At 37.6% G+C, this 18,771-nt stretch overlaps 2 protein-coding genes across 2 annotated transcripts in view; both read left to right on the forward strand.

Annotated features, from left to right (window-relative positions):
- Window positions 1–18,771, forward strand: part of LOC103470718 (STAM-binding protein-like A) — a 385,599-nt gene that overhangs the window by 295,306 nt on the left and 71,522 nt on the right. The window lies entirely within an intron of this gene.
- LOC145552875 (phospholipid-transporting ATPase ID-like) overlaps window positions 584–18,771 on the forward strand; it is a 28,889-nt gene continuing 10,701 nt past the window's right edge. The window contains exons 1-4 of the mRNA XM_081610931.1: window positions 584–1,044; window positions 14,883–14,970; window positions 16,630–16,691; window positions 18,216–18,329. Of these exons, the coding sequence (XP_081467057.1) occupies window positions 14,928–14,970; window positions 16,630–16,691; window positions 18,216–18,329 (219 nt within the window). The 5' untranslated portion in view covers window positions 584–1,044; window positions 14,883–14,927. The remainder of the gene's footprint in view (window positions 1,045–14,882; window positions 14,971–16,629; window positions 16,692–18,215; window positions 18,330–18,771) is intronic.

The raw sequence follows: 18,771 nt of genomic DNA on the forward strand, positions 1-18,771 counted from the left end.
TGGCTAAGCAATGTAACGTGATCCTCTGATTGGCTAAGCAATGTAACGTGATCCTCTGATTGGCTAAGCAATGTAACGTGATCCTCTGATTGGCTAAGCAATGTAACCTGATCCTCTGATTGGCTAAGCAATGTAACGTGATCCTCTGATTGGCTAAGCAATGTAACGTGATCCTCTGATTGGCTAAGCAATGTAACGTGATCCTCTGATTGGCTAAGCAATGTAACGTGATCCTCTGCAGCAAGTGATGGCAAAGCGGGGCGTCATCACGACTTTACACAAGTGTGTCTTTACCTAACCGGCAGAGGCTCCGCCGAACCCCTGAGACCGACTCACCGAACCGCTGGGGTTCGGTCGAACCCAGGTTAAGAACCACTGATCTAACTGTTTTACAAATGATTCGAGAAACACACCAAAGTGACTGTGGAAAACGTCTGAGTTTGACTTTTTAAACTCAGAAATGTCCAAGTTTCGTTTTTCTAGAAAAGGCCTGAAATTAATCTAAAATTTTCTGAATTTACTCCTTTTTTTTTATAGCTACCGCGATCCTAATAAGTTTTGTTCAGATTCATTTGTATCGCACCGAATGCAGATCAATGTCCTTAAAAACACATGAATACAAAGTCGTAAAAGTCAACCAGTAACAAACACGGCAGTTTTATAAGTGCCATCACCAAATTCATCAGACCAAATAAGTGGGTCAATGATTCACTTATCATGGTTCGACAGTAGAATTAAGACCCAGTTGGGTTGTCATGTTTCATGTTCGCCTACTAGAGGTCCGTACAGCTCCAAACATCTTCATCAAATCTCTGCGTCACGTGACGTCGCCGTTAGGTTTCCTCCTGAAGCTTTGCGCAAATCTAGAGCCAAACATCGGAGGGGAGTGGAGGGAGGAGGAACAGAGGGAGGAGAACGAAACCGGGGCGAGTGGGAACATTTTAGACCTCGACTTTTTTCGTCTGGAGTTTTTTTTTTCTTTCTTTCTCTTTCTTTAATTTCTGCTTCTTCACAGAAACCCGCAGGGAGACGCGCAGCTTTACGGTAAGAACCAGCCGCTCACCTTTTGTTTTCCCCTGTGCTGATCCGTTCAGGGGTTGAGGTGAGGTTCGGTGCTGTGAGATGGATTTTTTTTTTTTTTTGAGTAAAAAGATGTAGAAAGAAAGTAGCTGCCTTCTAAAGTAAACCGAGAAAGTGACCGGTGGAACGGAAAGGAAACGTTTGTTTTAATTGAGTACAGAAACTTTGATTCGCTTTGTTTTCTTTAACTTCCAGTAACGCGAAACTAAACTTGACTGTAGCTCAACATCTGCTCACTTCTTACGGAGCTGAAACTTGAGACGGGAAACATTCCTCATGAGACTCTGTTGATTAGATGCTGTCGTAAAGTTTTGTGGATATTGATAAATGATGTAGAAAAGCTGTTTTTCTAACTAAGTGTGATGGTTTGTAAGCTGACTGTGATGTCACTGATGAGTCATCTATACATCATCAAAGGTTCATTCACATCCGGTCACACTGGAGCAGATATCAGCTTCTGTTATCAGCATCAGAACTTATTTGAATATTAAAATGGCTCCTGATCAATACATCTACAGTTTTTAATCCAAAAACTCATCAATAAATCAGCCCTATAGGCTGCATTGTTTTTCTTATTTTGAAAATGAATTTATTTATTCTTTATTGCATGTTTTAATGTATAATATTGTATAAAGAAAGGCTTAATGGAAAAATCTGCAGATTTTTTTAATCACATTAATTGATTAATTGTATTAGCTGCATGTTTATAAACTTTTGGCCAGAAAACTGCAATCAGTGCACTTCTGTCTTCTACTGTAATTATGCATTAGCAGGTGTTAGCTGGTATGAGAGTCTTATAACTTTAAATGGAAATGCCACAATGCACCGGCCACTTTATTAGGAACCCTTTTTGCCTTCAGAACTTCTTCGGCAGAGATTCAAAACATTTCTGAGTGTCTTTTTTACATGTTGGCTTTATGCAGTTGATGCTAATAAGTCGGCTGCATATTAGCTGTTTATCCTTTCTGTTCAGCAACAAACCCTGCAGTTAGCTACTTGCTAACGATGCATTTACTCTCAGAAGAGTGTCGGGTGATTTTCTCTTAGTTCCAACATCATGGCTGTATTTTTTTTTTACTACTTTAACTATTTCCAAAGACACTTGTCTTTCTGCTAGGCTACTTTCTGCCAGCTGAGTGGCAGTGCTCAGCAAAGTAGCTTACATTAAACAGACCAGGGGTTCCCAAAATGTGGGTCGGGGCCCCAGGAGGATCACGAGACGCTTTCAAAATCTTTCAGGACCATATGTGATGTAATGCATGTAAAATGAAACAGATAAATACATCCTGAAATAAATAAATGCATCATTAAGTAACATACCTTTTTATTAAGTTTTATAAAATGAATACTTTTAAAATATGTATATTTATTTGACTCTTTATATTTATTTTAAATAAATAGAGGGAAATAATTAAATGTAATTTCAGAGGGTTACCAATCTGGCATTTTATCATCTTATTTTATCATCTGAAAAGTTTGAGAACCAATTAAACTCAGTGTGACTGAATATTTAAAACCTTTTCTATGCTAAGCTGTGCTTGATTGAGGTACAATCTTATTTTAAAGAAACAAAACAGCAACAGGGTTTCAATTAGACATAATTATCAATGTTAATGTTCATCATTACATCACATGACCTTGAGGCTCTCCGTGTTTTTCTTTAGCTTCTTACAACATTTAAAAATTTGGTTTAGTACAGCAGATGAACCAGTTCAGCTTCATTTCACACACAAAGTAATTAAAAATTGTCTCCAAACTGTTAAAAAAGACAATAAAACAATCATAATTTCTGGAAATAATTTGAGGCTCATTTTTATTTGTTGTTTTACTGGCAACAAACTGATGTTATTTCCTGTGATTCAAAGAGAACGTCCTAAAAACTCAAATAGATAATCAGACTTTGTGGTCGGTGATTAAACTGTTTCTTCGCAGCAACAAACTCCTCCAGTTTCCTGCCACAGACTAAACCTGTTCCCATTGTTGTTTGCTCTGTGTCTTTTTTTAGCGTTGTGGTAGCAGTCAGTTGGCAAGAAGGTCCCAATTTCTGTTATCACCAACCAAACTTTAGGTGGATCCAAATGTGAAGAAATGATGTTATTGAAACAATAAAGCAACTAAACATGATAAAAATAGACATTTTAAAGTAAATTTTAGCTTAGCTTAGCTTAGTCGAATCTCTTCTATTGGGTAAAATGAGAGAACAGGAAATGTTTGTCAGTTTATGAGTAATAAAACTGACAAACATTCACACCAGCCCCGTTTAATCTGCTTTATTCCAACTCTAGTTCGTTTATGCAGTAAATCGGGAAACGTACTCAGACTGATGCAAACTCTGGTTTGTCTAAAATTATCGGTCTCAGTCCAGCTGAAGTGAACTCTCATGCGGTTTGAATGCCTATGTGAACACCAAGAAGACTACACCTCAGGGCATTCTGGGTAAATGCAACCAAAATGGACGCGAGCGTCTAGCGCTGGCGGGAGAAATGTGTCGCAGCCTTTTACCGAAGACAAACAACCGCCAGAATCTGACGCCACTCCAGTTTACAGTTTGTGAAGAAGGAAGTTGCCCTCAATGTCTTCCTCAGAGGTTTTCATGTCATTTCCTTTAGTGGTTCTTGGTGCAGCGCCCCCTCAGGTGAGGAGGGGAACAGCCTTTTCAAAAGGTTTGGTTGGTTTGACTCTGCAATTTTTAAATGAACTGAAAATGTGATCAATTTTGCGATTTTGGTCCCCAAGCGAACCAAATCTAACAGAGTAGGTGTGAAAATGCCCTTATACACACACTGTATGAGCGCCCCCAAGTGGTCAAATTAATAGTAACTGAATAATCAGTGAGTTTCCTCCCATGTCAGCTTCTTAAATGATTCCAGCTTAACTGATGTTTGAAAATCTAAATGTCCATATTTGCACCAAAATCTACTTTTAAGGATCTGATTGTTTGACATGAACAGAGAAAATAGTTTTAGGAGGTCAATCAAACTGTTAGCTTTTTATGGGGTAAGATGAGAAGAGGAGTGGCTTTTGTGACCTGAGAGGTCAGGTGAATAATTCAGAGGTTGATTGTTTTGGGTCTTTTTGTTCGGCGCTCCGTCTCAAAGCCTTCGTTCTGTCATAACAGCACCTCGTTTTCCAACTCCTGCCCTGCTAATTTCTGTCAGGCTCCTGTTCAGGTCACTGCTTCACTCTTTACTTTTACTAACAAATTAAAACCTAAATCTGTGTGAGCATCTCCGGTCATCAGTGTCATAAACCAGCCCCGTCTTATGGAGAGTTTTCTAAAAAATGACAAGTTGCTGGTTTGGAGTCAGCTTCCAGGACGTTTTAATTCTGTTTTTACTTATTTACTCCCAGTCGGAGGAGGACTGACATTAATCAGTAACACGCAGACCTTGAAAAACCTTCACAAACAGCCCGATGTGATTCACAGTGTTTGTTCAGCCTCGTTGAATCAATTTGGGCTCAGATCTACACATAATGATTGACAGGTTCAAGAAACACAGAAATCTGAGAATCTCATAAACAATCATCATGTCGCAATTAAATTCTGTTTCCTTCCTTACGTCCTTCACCTCTTTACCTTTAAATATCAAAATATTACAAGAACGGCATTTATACAAAGTCGTGGTAGAAAGATACAGTTTGACATATTAGGACACAAGTAAAACTTTACTTTCTTGGTTCCTACTCTACTCAAATTGACCTTCAGGTGCACAAAAACCGAACTTATTCCCACTTTCATTTATTTATTAAATGAAAGCAAAGACAAAACATGAAAAAAGGATTCTACTATATCGGGAAAGTTTATGTATTTGTGCATTTTTTTCTAAAATATTTGAAAGAATATACATCCTGTGAACAGATAATGCTACTTGACATGCTATTAATTGGTGTTTGGAAAGCAACCAATCAGTGAGCAGCATTTATTTTCCTCAGCGCTGATTGGCTGAACCCTCAAACATGGAGATGACAAAGACAAATTCAGATTATCAACAACATAACATCAGAGATGCAATGCAGAACAAAATTACCATCAGAAACTAAATGCATAAACTTAAAAAAAAAAAAAGATAAAATAATAAAATAGAAGAAAATAAGAACCAAATCAAAAAATGGGAGTCTGCATAAATAAAGTGCAAACTTTTGCAATTTGTGCAAGAAATGTATAAAAAATAATATGTGCAATCAAAAATAAGTAGATAAAATAGTAATAAGATCAGGAAGACCATGGATGATTGTATTAATTTATTTGTTCATTTTTAACCATTTCATAGACAAGTCAAAAAATAAATAAAACTTCCCACACAAAGCTGGTAAAAACATCGTGAAAGGGTTAATAGAGGAGCCATGTTGTGATGACTTCCTGAAGTTTCAGTAAGAGCAGGAGCTTCTTAAAGAGACAGAGACCCAATTTCAACCTGCTAAGTTACAGAGTCTAATTTCTGTTATATTTGACATGTACAGCATTTTTATAGTAACTGAAGTTATAAAAGGCTTCAGGTTTACAACTGAAGCCAGGTACAGATGATAGACGGAGGGATAGTCAAGGGTAAAGAAAATGAATGTCTGGATTTTCATCAACTGAATAATTAAATTTAAGCAAACAAAGATCTTTCCTGGATCTTTATCAACTATCCAGTAGTTTTACTTGTTTGTGTGCTTACGTTTTGCCTGTTCCACACAGAATAAGAACTGCAAAACAAAAACAGGCAAAACGTTGGTGGTCTTGGTTGGCCGTTAACAGAAGGTTATGGTCTCTGTAGCATGGTTTGCAAATGTATAATAAGTCCCAATTAATCAGGGAAAATAGTTTTTTTAATCGTAGAACAAGCCACTTCACAAAGTCAGAACATAATTAATAGAGTAAAAGGAACAATGAGTCTGCTGAGCCTCATTAGTGACGGGTTCATGAGACTCGGATTCATCATAACTGAACTTGTTTTTGTCAGAAACAAAATTCCCAGCATCACATTCAGGATTTAACGTGTCCTGAGTTTTTCCTTCGGTGCAGATGCAAAGCGTGTCTCTCTTCTGTGACTGTGTGGGTGGGGTGCATTGAAAACTGAATTTTCTCTGATGTACCATCAGCAGGGGTTTTTTTTCCAACCAAACATCAGAGTTCCTGGTTGAGGTGTAAAACTGTCTGTGGTTGAGCCGCAGCTGTAGCTGAAATCCAAAATGTTCTGCAGTTTAACTTTTGACTCATCTCTGGATTTTCTCTGCTACTGCAAGTTTTCTGGAAAACAGAAAGTGACACAGATATGAAGTAAGCTATAAGTAAGCTAACGCTTTTTCTTCTGGCTTTTATGTAGGAAAAACATGTTAATAAATAGTATGACTAAAAACAACAATGACTTACTTATGGTATACATTCAGTGCTATTTATTATGTTACATATTTGTATGATGTAACACTAAAGTGCTACATTAAGATGCTATTTAGCTGATGCTAAAGCGCTATGCTAACATGCTATTCAGTTCTGCTAACGCTGAAGCGCTACACTAACATGATATTTAGTGGAAGCTACTTAAAGCGTTACCTTTAATTCAGATCAAATCTGCCCCTGAAAGGCTGCAACCCTTGAGCACCAATTTAATTTTGACATTCTAAGTTACATATTCTATTATGCCCTTAAATGTTGTTTCATGTTTATATCTTGTTCTGTACTAACTATTTTTTTTGGTTCTTGTCTTGTTTGAATAAACAGAAGTGCTGTGCAAACAGTCTTCACCTACTTCAAAATAAGAGCATGAATATATAAAAAATTAAACTTAAAGTTTACAAAGCAGCCAAGTAAATTAGTGCTTTAGAATTTATCTGGTAGAATTAATTTAGGGGAAGCTAAGTGTGCTAAGCATCTTCATAGTTAGCTAAAAATTAGCCACACTATTAGCAGGTCTAATAGGAAACAACAGACAGTGTTTCTGTTTTATCGCCAACGATCAGGGTGAAAAACGATAAAACGCTAATAATTAAAACACTAAAACATGTAAAAGTACATTAAACTAGTTGAGATTTCAGTCGACTGGTGGGAAAAGTGTGAAACAGGAGGAACTTCTGAGATAAAAGCTGCGTTGAAGAGAGCCTCTGTGTTTTCTGTGTACCTGATGTTCCCTCTTAACAGCTGCTGTGATAACGAACAGAAGATAATAAACATTTTTATGTCTGATGGTTGAAACAAAGCAGGAACTTTTAACAGCACTTTCGCCTAAACAGGCCAGTCAATTCAAACACGTCTCTGCAGAACCCAACAAAAAACACGTTCCACACGTTCCTAAAACACCAACATGATTTTTATTTATTATTTTTATGGATAAACCAACTGATAAAAAACAGAAACATGAAAAAAGGAGCAATGATGTAAGATGGAGGACGATTCAGATTGTAAGAGCAAAATGAGATAAATTTGTGATTAGTTCGTATTTTATCACATGTTTACCTTTATTTTTGCAGTTTATGACTAAAACTTCACCATTATTTGCTCAACGTTTAACCAAAGTTATCAGAAATGCTGTGATTAAAGCTGGAGAAAGAAACATTTCCTCGGAAGCTTGAAAGTGGTTGGATGATTTATTTAGTTGGGAATTCATCAGAATTGGCTCCTTTTAAAAAAAAATAACGTCCCTCTGTTCTTGCCAAACTGTCGCTAAAAGGAAGTTCTCCCTTTCATCACTTCTTCCTGCTATTGTCCTCTTACTGTAATAGATTTATGGAGAGAAGCATGCAGAGGCTGAACTTCCAGGTTGAATCAGACTTTTGTGCTACTGTGTTAGGATATTAATCCAACCGTTCAAACACAACAGAAAATACGAAAGAAGAAAGAGTTTGGTTATTTAAGTTAACACTTTTTCTGTTAATCTGATGAATTTTTAGTCATTTTTGAGTCCAGACGGTAGTATTGGGCTCAAAGATGAAGCTGAAACATAGAGAATACAGTTAAAATTTGATTTCAAACCACTGAGAATGAAGTGGAAATAATATCTTGAAAAACAGTTTTACTCCCAAACAGCTTTATGAAAGCCAGTCCAAAGCGGCAGTATAAAAACAGAAGTCTAAAGGTTGGAGTTCATCGTCCTGTTGATCAACTATTTAAATAATCGCGTCGTCTATGATCCTACAAACCAAAAGGCTCGGAGAGTTTCAGCATGGCTGCTGCTATTTTTGGCAAAATGTCTGATAAATGAAGTACTTGTTGACGGAGACGCAGCAGAAAACCTGAGCAAGAGGCTGAACACGTTTCACATTTCCAAGATTTGTTCCAGATATGAATGAAATCATCCAAGTTTGAAACATTTAAATCTCCTAACGCTGAATCTTCACTTTCGTCAAACTGGAAGGTTCATGTTTAAAGTTATTGTTAGTAAATGTTCTGGCTCAACTTTAAACATGGCAAACGTAAACAAAAGAAATATTTCTAATGTGACAGGAAAATCTGTAAAAAGATAAAAATTTACCACGAAGAGAGCAAAATACAGCATGCATTTAAAAACTCCTACTTTTATTTTGGACTCTAAATGCGTCACCAAACAGCAGGATCTTGTTTAGATTTTATTTCATTAAAAATAACATTAAAGTTAAGAACATGCTTTTGTAACCTTTGTGTTTCAGTTTGACCAGGGGTCCTGTTGCACGTTTTATTTATTTTATGGGTAATTTCACATTTAGTCGTTCCACTGAAACAAAACAACTTTATTTGTTGCAGTTCTTAGAGGCTGGAGAAGCAAATAATTAACTGTAGAAAAATGCACAAACTCACATTTCTTATATAAAACCAGCTGGTTTTATATAACATTACTGGTTTTCCAGTAGAGGATGGAAACCTTAAACATGTCCAGAGGTCCACAGTTTACTGGAACCATTAACATCCCATCAACACCAGCTTCTCGCTTCTCGCCTGGTTGTACTTTTCTAAAAACCAGATTTCTGTTTGCTGTCAGGAGGAAACGCAGAGGAAACCAGCTGTAAACGCTGCCGCTGTCCTCAGGCTCTTATCTCCTTCTGCGGCTCGTCCTCTGATTGGTCCTCTGTTGGAAAATACCTTCAAACAACTTCTGTTTAACTTCGCTTTGATCAGGAAGTTAAATACATTTGTGGCCAGGTTAGCATGGGGAGGCGGAAGCAGGATTTCTTAAATTGTTCAAACATCAGTACAGAGTGCAAAACCAAAAAACAATGAAATTATTTTAAAAAAATCCTAACAAACAAAATAGTTTTCAAATTTATTGGTATGTTTTGATTAATATTCAAATCAAAGCAGAAATATTTTTCTTTGGAGGTTGTTTTTATTTTTGGTCAATGTTGCCCTGAAGTTGAGTTCAGCAAAATCCTGCTAAAAATTTAAATCAGCATCTCCAGGAGGTCCAGATTTTAGCAGTTATAGGAATTTTCTTCTGTTTTTGGCGAGAAAACAAAACACGAGCCATCTCTCCTGCTAGCGCTAGCATCGCGTTTGTTCTGGCTGCGTTTACCCAGAATGCCCTGTGCTGAAGGCCATTTCCTGGTTGTCCGGTTGGAGTTCACTTAAGATTTTGAATCGAATCAGAGTTCATTTGAACTGAACTAAGACCTAGAATTATAGACAGTTCGCCTTTTTGGTCCACATCAGAATTTGATTACACATTCACATCTCCCCAAGCAAACCGGAGTCTCAGAACAAGCGGACTGGAGTTGGATTGAAGCAGAATAAATGGAGCTGCAGTGAGTGCGCCCTAAGAAGGGGAATTTGAGTTTTATTGCTCTGGACATTTCCTGTTAGCTCATTTTACCCAATAAGAGAATTGGTTAAGCTAAGCTAACTTTTATAAAATGTCAACAAAATTGGAGTAGCATCAGATTTTAGCTACTGTAGGATTTCTCTTTTATCTTTGGTAAAAGACCGCGAGTCTTCTAGCAATAGACTCGTACGTTTGTTTGGCTGTATTTACCCAGAATGCCGTGTGCTGTAGTCTACTTCCTGCTTTTGGAGCCGTCTCTGGTCTACTTGATGTTCATATATGCATTCAAACTGAACCAGAGTTCACTTCAACCGAACAGAGGCTGGGGCTTTTAGGCGGACCAGAGTTCGATTACCCGTCCACGCCTCCCCAAACCGGACTGGAGCTGGATTAAAGCGGACTAAACCGAGCTGGTGTGAATGCATCGTCAGTCCCAGATGAGTTTGTTTGAAGCTGAAAGACCTTTTGGTTGTGAATCTGCTGTGTGTACCTCAAACTAAACCACCATCACTTTCAGACTGACTCAGGATGAAGAACCTCAGTTTGCAACACAGAACAACAGGCCTCATTGATTTTAGCTTCTCAGAAGCAAAGTCAAAGGAAATCTGATAACCTCCAGGAAGAAAAGTGCCACATAGACGCTGCGAACGACAGAGAGCCTGTGGCATCTGTTGGTTTTGCTCAGTTGATCTGGAAGAAGTCCTTTCTTTCACCGTCGTAATGACTCTTCAGTGCTCACACGCTTCGAAGAAAACTGCTTTCCCGTCGGTTTCGATGAAGGAGCCCTGTGTGCAGCGTAGAAACAAGAGATGAGCGATGGGACAACACCGCCATTCATGAGCGTGACCTCTGACCTGTGAAGCCAGTCACAGGTGACGCCGACTCGGCGATACTGTTACGCACCTTTGTGTGCCAAAAATAACAAAAAAGGAGTTAATGACTCAGAAAGTGCTCAAGAAATTAAATAAGTTATTTTTGTTTAGTTTTTTATATATACATATTAAAATCTGCATGCCTGAAATTAAAGGTTCGGACTTTCCAAAGTAAGAGGCGTAATGTACGATAATTATGACATATGAGATGATGATGCACACACCTAGAAGAAAACACTCATGTCTGGGATTAAATCACAAGAAAACTGCATTTTGTTTAATCACCTTTTTCTTTACCGTTCTGTCGGCTTTAATACGGATGTAAGGCAGTATTCCTGTAAAAAAAGATAAAACGCTGCGGCTACATGTGTATTTTTATATTTTCCTCTCAGTCAGATTATAGATTATGTAATTTAATAAAGTTGTAAGAACCTTTGTGACATCATCATTATTCATCAGAAAAACAGTTTCCAAGTGAAAACCAGCTTCTGTAACACAAACAATGGAAATTTTTGTCACGTTGAGATCTGGGCTTTGACTAGGTCATTACAACACTTTTAATATATATTTTTTTTGTTTGTTTTTTCCGGCTATGTTTGAGATTAATGTCTTATTATGACAAACTAAATTACGATTACGTTTTCCATAATGTTATGATGTTGCTTTGATTCTTTCATGCATGTTTGAAGAATCATTTAATCTCCATGGCAACCATTCAGCTGTTAAACGCCTGGGTGGACAAAGCCCCGCCTTTGAGGCTGTAGCTCTTCGTCAGAGCTGCAGTTTCCAAGCTACCGAGCCTCCACTCCACTCAGCTCCTTCAGACTAGCCAGTAGCAATTAGCAAACACCTGGTGGATCTGCTGAGCTCATGATGGGAGCTGCTGCTCAGTTAAACGCTGGTAAAAACGTTGTTAATTAAAGGGTTAATAAGGAGCCATGTTGTGTTGACTTCCTGAAGGCGGAGCTTCAGAAAGAGCAGGAGTTCTTAAAGAGACAGAGGCCCAATTTCAAGGTGTTAAATTACAAAGTAAAATTACTTTAAGTCATATTTTATATACGGCATTTCTATAACAATTGAAGATAACTGGTTGTGCTATAAAATATCACTGGAAAATACATAATTTGAAATATTTTCAGAGCTCCAAGCAAACATTATGATATAATTTAATAATGTAAATACCTGAACCTTCAATACGTAAATCAGACCTGCAATCAGTGGCACATCAAACACATTCAGGGGTTTATTTCAGTTTAGGTGAAATAAAAACTATTAGGCAACATGATAAATACTGTTTACATCCTCTGTGATCCAGATCGGGATCGCTGTTTTAAAAAATACTAACTGGGTCTGAAAAGTCACTAAATGTAAAGACAAAGTCACTAAGTTGGACTCTGCCAGCAACAGGCAGGGGAGGGGCAGTAATGTGGGATCTTATCAGACAGAATAAGGAAGCAGATTTGAAACTTTCGCTGTTTAAGTTTCAGCGTAAGTCGCCCACTCCTCCTCATCCGCCAACCGGAACAGATTTCTTTCATTCTTTTACCTGAACGGGTTCAAGTGCGTGTTAAAAAGAACAAAAAGCAGAAACAAGTAGGCCAGTGACTCTCTGTGACTGGTGAAGGTGGTTTAACCCAAACCTCAAACTCTGGCTCCGCCCACTTCTTCTTCTTCTTCTTCTTCTCTGCGGTTTGAAGCCAAATGTGAAACGGTTTGCAGCTCATCGCCAAACTGTATGAAGATTCAAATTTGTTCCAAACTGCTGCTCTGGTTCACAATACAGGCCTGAGTTTTTAATGAGGATGTTTTATTGTGTGTATGCTGTTGGCTTCTAGCCATTTAAAATTAAATCAAATCAAATTTTATTTTATTTCAGCAGCTGAAATTATCCACAAAAGATTTAGATTTAAAATGGATTTCATTCTGAAATGAGACAGGAAGCTTAAAAAAAACAATAAGAACTTGGAAAAGAATCACATTAAGTGGCATAAAATAAAAAATTTTCAATGTGAAAATGTCAGATATGTGTCACGTGAGGGTAAACGAGAAAATCTGATCTCCTCCAGTTCATTCAGTTAAATCAGGTTGTGATTGCGCCGTCTGAACGAATTATAAAATGTTTTAATCAATTCATGTTTTCATGCCAGCAGAAATTTAAAGCCTAAACTTTAAATTCAAAGTCACTTTAGTTTGTTTTTAGCCGTATTAACGCTGTAAGGGGCCACAGGGGCCTCATTTCATTTCCATTAAACTCACATGAATCATAAGATATATTTGCTTTTAGTGCAGCTATAAGAGCTGCAAATGTTACATTAGCTTAAATTACATTTTTGATAAATATCCATCTTTTTTTAAAGTAAATTTATCATTTTTAGAGAACCCCATTTTATTTCTGTTTTTAGGTTTTAAAATAAAGATTAATGTAAATTTGTTTGCATAAAATAAGATGGATGGTTTTCTTCTGTGTAAAATTTATGGAAATGAAAAACTTAATGACAAAAAAAAGATCTAAACCATGTAACTGGTATTTTTAGTGTCATGTTGTGAATTTATTACATGAGAACAAATCGTTAACCAGTATTTGTTACACATTTCTGTTTTAAACATGCAGGTTGCAAACCCCTGATTCAGACTGACGTTGGTTTGATCAACGGATCCGTTTAGTTTCTTTCTTTCTCTTGTTCCTCACATCAGGGAAGCCCAGATTTCACAACCTTCGTTAAACTGCCTTTACTGACGTTTCTGGACTTTTCCAGTAGTTTTTTTCCAGTTGCTCTGACATTTTTAAAGAGCCGCCTTTCCCACACCGACTGCTGCCGAGCGTCTCCCGCCTGGTGAAACACCCACATTCTTCACAAACTAACACGGCCGATATTTATAGCTCACTTTCTGACATCATCCTGGAAAGTAAAAGTGAATTTCCAAAAGTTTGTTTCCTCACTTCTGGACTCGTTTGTCTCTTTTATTCAGTTTTATAGTCTCTGTTTTTCCTCGTCGTTCTGGTTTATGTGATTAGAAACAGTTTAGCTGAGGAAACAAGTTAAAGTCGTTCCCGTTTAACAACATTATGAGTTTATTACCACAGTGGCAGAGGTGGGCAGTGGGTTATGTTTTATTTACTTCAGTAACTTTGTGAAAGATCATTACTTCTTGAAGTTTTACTGCACTTTTACTTGTGTAAGAATATTTTGAGGTAATTCTCCTCTTAAGATCTGGCTGCTTACCCGCCTCTTCTTACTGCAAAACATCAAATGTGGGTTTTTTATTGGTATTTTTTATATATTTTTTCCACACAGAATAAAAGTGTTTAAAAATGTCCGGATGCAAAAATGTTGAACTTCAAAATGCAAGTGTTCAGGAACAGAGTATGTGCAAAATACCTCAAAAATAATAAATGAAAAAAATAAATAATAATAATAAAATAAAATTAAAAAGTCCAAAAGAATAAACTAAAATAAAAAAATCTAATAAAACAAAAATAAATAATACATTTATAATATAAATACAAAAATAAGTGAAATACAATAAATAAATGAAAACAGACTAAAAGAAAGACGGATTTACATCAACGAACATGTTTTTACCAAAAATGCACAAGGCACAGATATATTAATAAACTTTAAATTATAATGAATATCTAACACTGGACCTGGAGACATTTTAAATATCAAAAATAAATAAACAAAACAGAAACGACAAATAAAATGAATGATGAAGAAAATAAATTATTCTTCCAAAAAAGGCTAATTGAGACCAAAACACCAAACTGAAGACATTTATCAAAAGAGAAAAACAATAAATAAAAAAACTTTAAATCATGCAAATGGAAATTATTGAACTCTTTTTAATTAATCGATTGATTTATTGCTTCTTAATCAAACCAGCACAAACTGGGATTGTGTTGTATTTACTCGCTTTGACAAAAACTTTGACATTTAAACGTCTAGAGCTTTAACGGCTTGTTTAGGTCAGAAATGAAGCTGCAGATTGGAAAATTTAAAGGTTCCCTCTTGGAAACCATGACGCCATGAAGCACATTATGGAAAAGGCTGTAAAGACGGAGCAGCTGGCAAACAGGAGCATCAACATCAGAGCAAACGTTCGGCTTAAAGCCGCAGGAACTCATTTTTAATAAAAGTTGTACAGAATTAAGACTGATTTCCATCATTTAAATGAATGTAATTAATGAATTTTTATTTGATGTCTGTTTCCTCCTCAGATTGTTATGATGGAGAGATAACAGACGGAGGAAGAGGAAGAGAAGATGTCGTTCTTTGGGTTGGATTGTTTCCTAAAGACGGAGGGAGGTAAGCCCAAAGGTTTCTACAGATATTTCAATAATTTAGCATTTTTCCTTTGACATGAAGTTAATTTGCTGTGGATGTTTGTGTTATTATTAGTTTACTGATAAATATAAATAAATGCCTGAACTTAATACAGACATTTCATTCACATTTAATCTTCACATTGTGTACTGGCACGGTTAACCTAGCAAAATAAGTTTATAAATCTTTTAAAACCTTTGAAATCTAGTTTCTGTAAAATGTTCAATACTTAAAACAAACAAAATAACTGCAGAATGGATTCCTAAAACATTTCTAAACATTAAAGAATTACCAACATCAAGAAGAATACATCAATACAAAAACCTGAGAAATGTTGCCTGTTATTATGAAACTAAAATTAAAGCATTTGGCCATAAAGATCCTTAAATAAGGTGAAATAAAAATGAGATCCCAATCCTGGCAGCGCCGTTCTCCACGGTGAAGTTTGGGTGTGGCAGCATCATGCTGTGTGGGTGAGTTTGCTGCCAAAGGGAGAAAAATGATGTGGAAATATTAAAGCTTCATCTCAAGAAGTCTAATCTTGGGCTCACAGGGGTATTTAAAGCAGACAATGACCCAAAGTGTACCAACAAATTATCTTCAAAGTGGCTTAGCAACAACAAAGTCAATGTTTTGTAGTTGCCATAGCAAAGCCCTGATCTCATTACTGTAGGTTTGTGGGGAGAGCAGGAAAAGTCCAAATAAATCCAAATTACGGCTTTTGGGCCAAATGAATCCTGTTATTATTCCTTCTTAATGAAATTCAGATGAAGTAGGTATTACATAAAGTTACACCAACTGGTTTTCTCTCACCAGCTCGATGTGGAGTCAGACAGACCTTTCACAGTAAAACGTTACACTTCCTGTTGCCACGGGGCGGGGCTTGGCTGATGTCTGCATTGGATCAGTTTGTTTTGCCAGGGATCTGATGAGAACCAATCACAGCAGGTTTTAAACCTCTGGGACTTTTCTTGTAGGAGTTATAGCACTTATTATTATTATTATTTTGGAGTCTAGTCAAAGTTTGAGGCCTGGCCATGCCTCTTCACCATGCACAAAAAGTCTGAATTTTAATAATTTCAGATTTCCTGTAACTTTTGAGCAAATTCACCAAATTTCAAGCAGATCAATCAAAATCTCTGAGGAGGAGAGACTGAAAACCTCCAAAATGGGTCAAAATCCATCAGAACCGCACTGCAATCCAAGATGGCCGACTTCCTGTTTGTTTTAGAACACGAGTCCAAGAGAGTTTTGTGTAGGTTTTTGAAAATTCTTCAAGCATTTTCCATACCTCTATGATAAAGGTACAGGCTGTTGGCCTGTATCTGTTGGGATTTGTGTAAAACCCTTAAAATCTGTGGATTTCACACAAGTTTGTAAAATATGGTGAGTTCTCTTATATTTTCAGCCTCCAAACAGCCAATTCATTTGGGAAGAATAAAAAGCATTTGAAATATTTGGGTTTGAGTGTTTGACCAACATGAATAAACCTATTATCTTTAAAGTCCCAGGCGGGTCGGACTTAAACGTTATGCTGCGGTTTGTTTTGAAGAGTTTCCTGCCTTTTATACATCTGTTCTGCATTAAACATCATTCTATAAATGATGCTCCTACTATAATAGTTTCTTTGTCTTTTTAAAGCGGAGCTGGAGAGGAAACTCAGAGCCAATGACCGAGAGTACAACCGCTCCTTTAAATACGCAGTAAGTGGCCTGCAGTCGCTGTACCCGCCGTTTTCAGTGTTTGTTCTATTGTTTTCTGCTTTTGTCACTTCAGCAGAGTGTACGTTCAAGACCAAGGTGAGTATTTTGTTTGTATGCAGAGAAAACAGCCGTTCCGGGCATGTCTTGATTTGTCTGGTTGTTATCAGGAGACTGGATGTCAGCCAAAGAGCTGAAGGCAGAAACCTCTGCTAGTAGTCAGCGGCAAATCCTGCACTTTTTTAGAGGCGTAGCCGAGGACACGACCAAACAAACCTCTAGCTTTCTGTGAAACAGTTTACTGAACGGCGGTACTCCTGATTCTGGATGAACCCATCCTCCATACTGCCTCACTGTGGAATAAACACTCATTTCCCCTCATAAGCATTTACGGACAGAACTGTGCCGTGTGTGGGTGGTGCTGTTAGCACGAAGATCCAGTGATAATGTGACGGCTAACAAACCGTCCTGCTGCCTGACAAGAGCCACCTGGGTCTAAAGAAACACGTCCAGACCCCAAATTACTTCCTTAGATTTCTGATTTAAGGATGGTGAGAAAAATAAACACAGCCTTTCAGCGGAAAAAACCAGCAAAACATTAAATAAATAAATTGGTGATCAATAGTCCTGAGCCGGAAAAGGGTAGAGTGCCTTCTCCGGGTCAGGGGGGTCGTCCTGCCTCAAGTGGAGGAGTTTAAGAATCTGGGATCTTGTTCACGAATGAGGGAAGAAGGGAGCGGGAGATCGACAGGCGGATTGGGACAGTGTCTGCCGTGAAGCGGGCGCTGTACCGGTCCGTCGTGGTGAAAAAAGAGCTGAGCCAAAAAGCGAAGCTCTCGATTTACCAGTCGATCTACGTTCCACCCTCATCTATGGTCTTGAGCTTTGGGTCATGACAGAAAGAACGAGATCACGTATACAGCGGCCGAAATGGGTTTCCTCCGCAGGGTGGCTGGGCTCTCCTTAGAGAGAGAAGCTCGTCATCCGGGAGGACTCAGAGTAGAGCCGCTGCTCCTCCACGTCGAGAGGAGCCAGTTGAGGCCGGCATCTGGTCAGGATGCCTCCTGGACGCCTCCCTGGTGAGGAGTTCAGGTCCACCGGGAGGAGGGGAGACCCAGGACACGCTGGAGGGATTATGTCTCTCGGCTGGCCTGGGAAGCCTTGGGATTCCCCAGAGGAGCTGGAAGAAGTGGCTGGGGAGGGAAGTCTGGGCTCCCTTCTGAAGCTGCTGCCCCGCGACCGACCCTGGATAAGCGGAAGAAATGGATGGATGGATGGATGGTAATCAATAGTAATTGGTGAAATAGAAACAGATTTATTATTAAATTATCAGGAATTCAGAATACTTATTGAAAAACATCTCAACAAAAATTGCAGATTTGCTGAATTTCTTTACAAATGTTCCATCACATCTAAATAAAACATCCTTTTATCGCTCCTTCAATGTTAATTTGCTTTAGTTACGACTTTCCAAACATATCTGTCGTCTTTTTAATTTGAATTTTCTTTAACTTTAACTTTTTGCAGACAAACGCCATCAAGACCTCCAAGTACAATTTCTTCACCTTCCTTCCTCTCAACCTGTTCGAACAGTTCCAGAGGATCGCTAATGCCTACTTCCTGGTTCTGCTGGTGCTGCAGGTAGGAGGCAACAGAAGCTCCAACATCATATTAAAAGATCATCACATGTCTAAACATCACTTAACATTTATTTTATTTTATTTTTTAATAAGGAGAAACAAACTTCAATCAGTTCAACTTAATTTCAGCGAAAATATGTTTCAGTTCAATTTGGTTTATTTACAAATGTTGAAAAGATTCAGATAAACTGTTTTGTTCTTTATTAAATCACTGATAGATGAAGAAAAAACTGAACTGATCAATTGGTAATAAAATGGATAACTGTGAATTTAATTTACAATACATGCAGCTGTAAAACTTAACTGATTCGAGTGAAGCCAACTTCTGGGTTACATGTTAGCTTATTATTAAAATGTAATAATTTTACTATTAAAAAGCATTAAATGTTAAAATGTAATAATTCTGACTGTTTTTACGCAGTAAAAATGCCAGTGTTGAATTA

This window comes from Poecilia reticulata, chromosome 9 (genome assembly GCF_904066995.2).
Source record: "Poecilia reticulata chromosome 9, P_reticulata-male-v2, whole genome shotgun sequence".
NCBI classification, from domain to species: domain Eukaryota; kingdom Metazoa; phylum Chordata; class Actinopteri; order Cyprinodontiformes; family Poeciliidae; genus Poecilia; species Poecilia reticulata.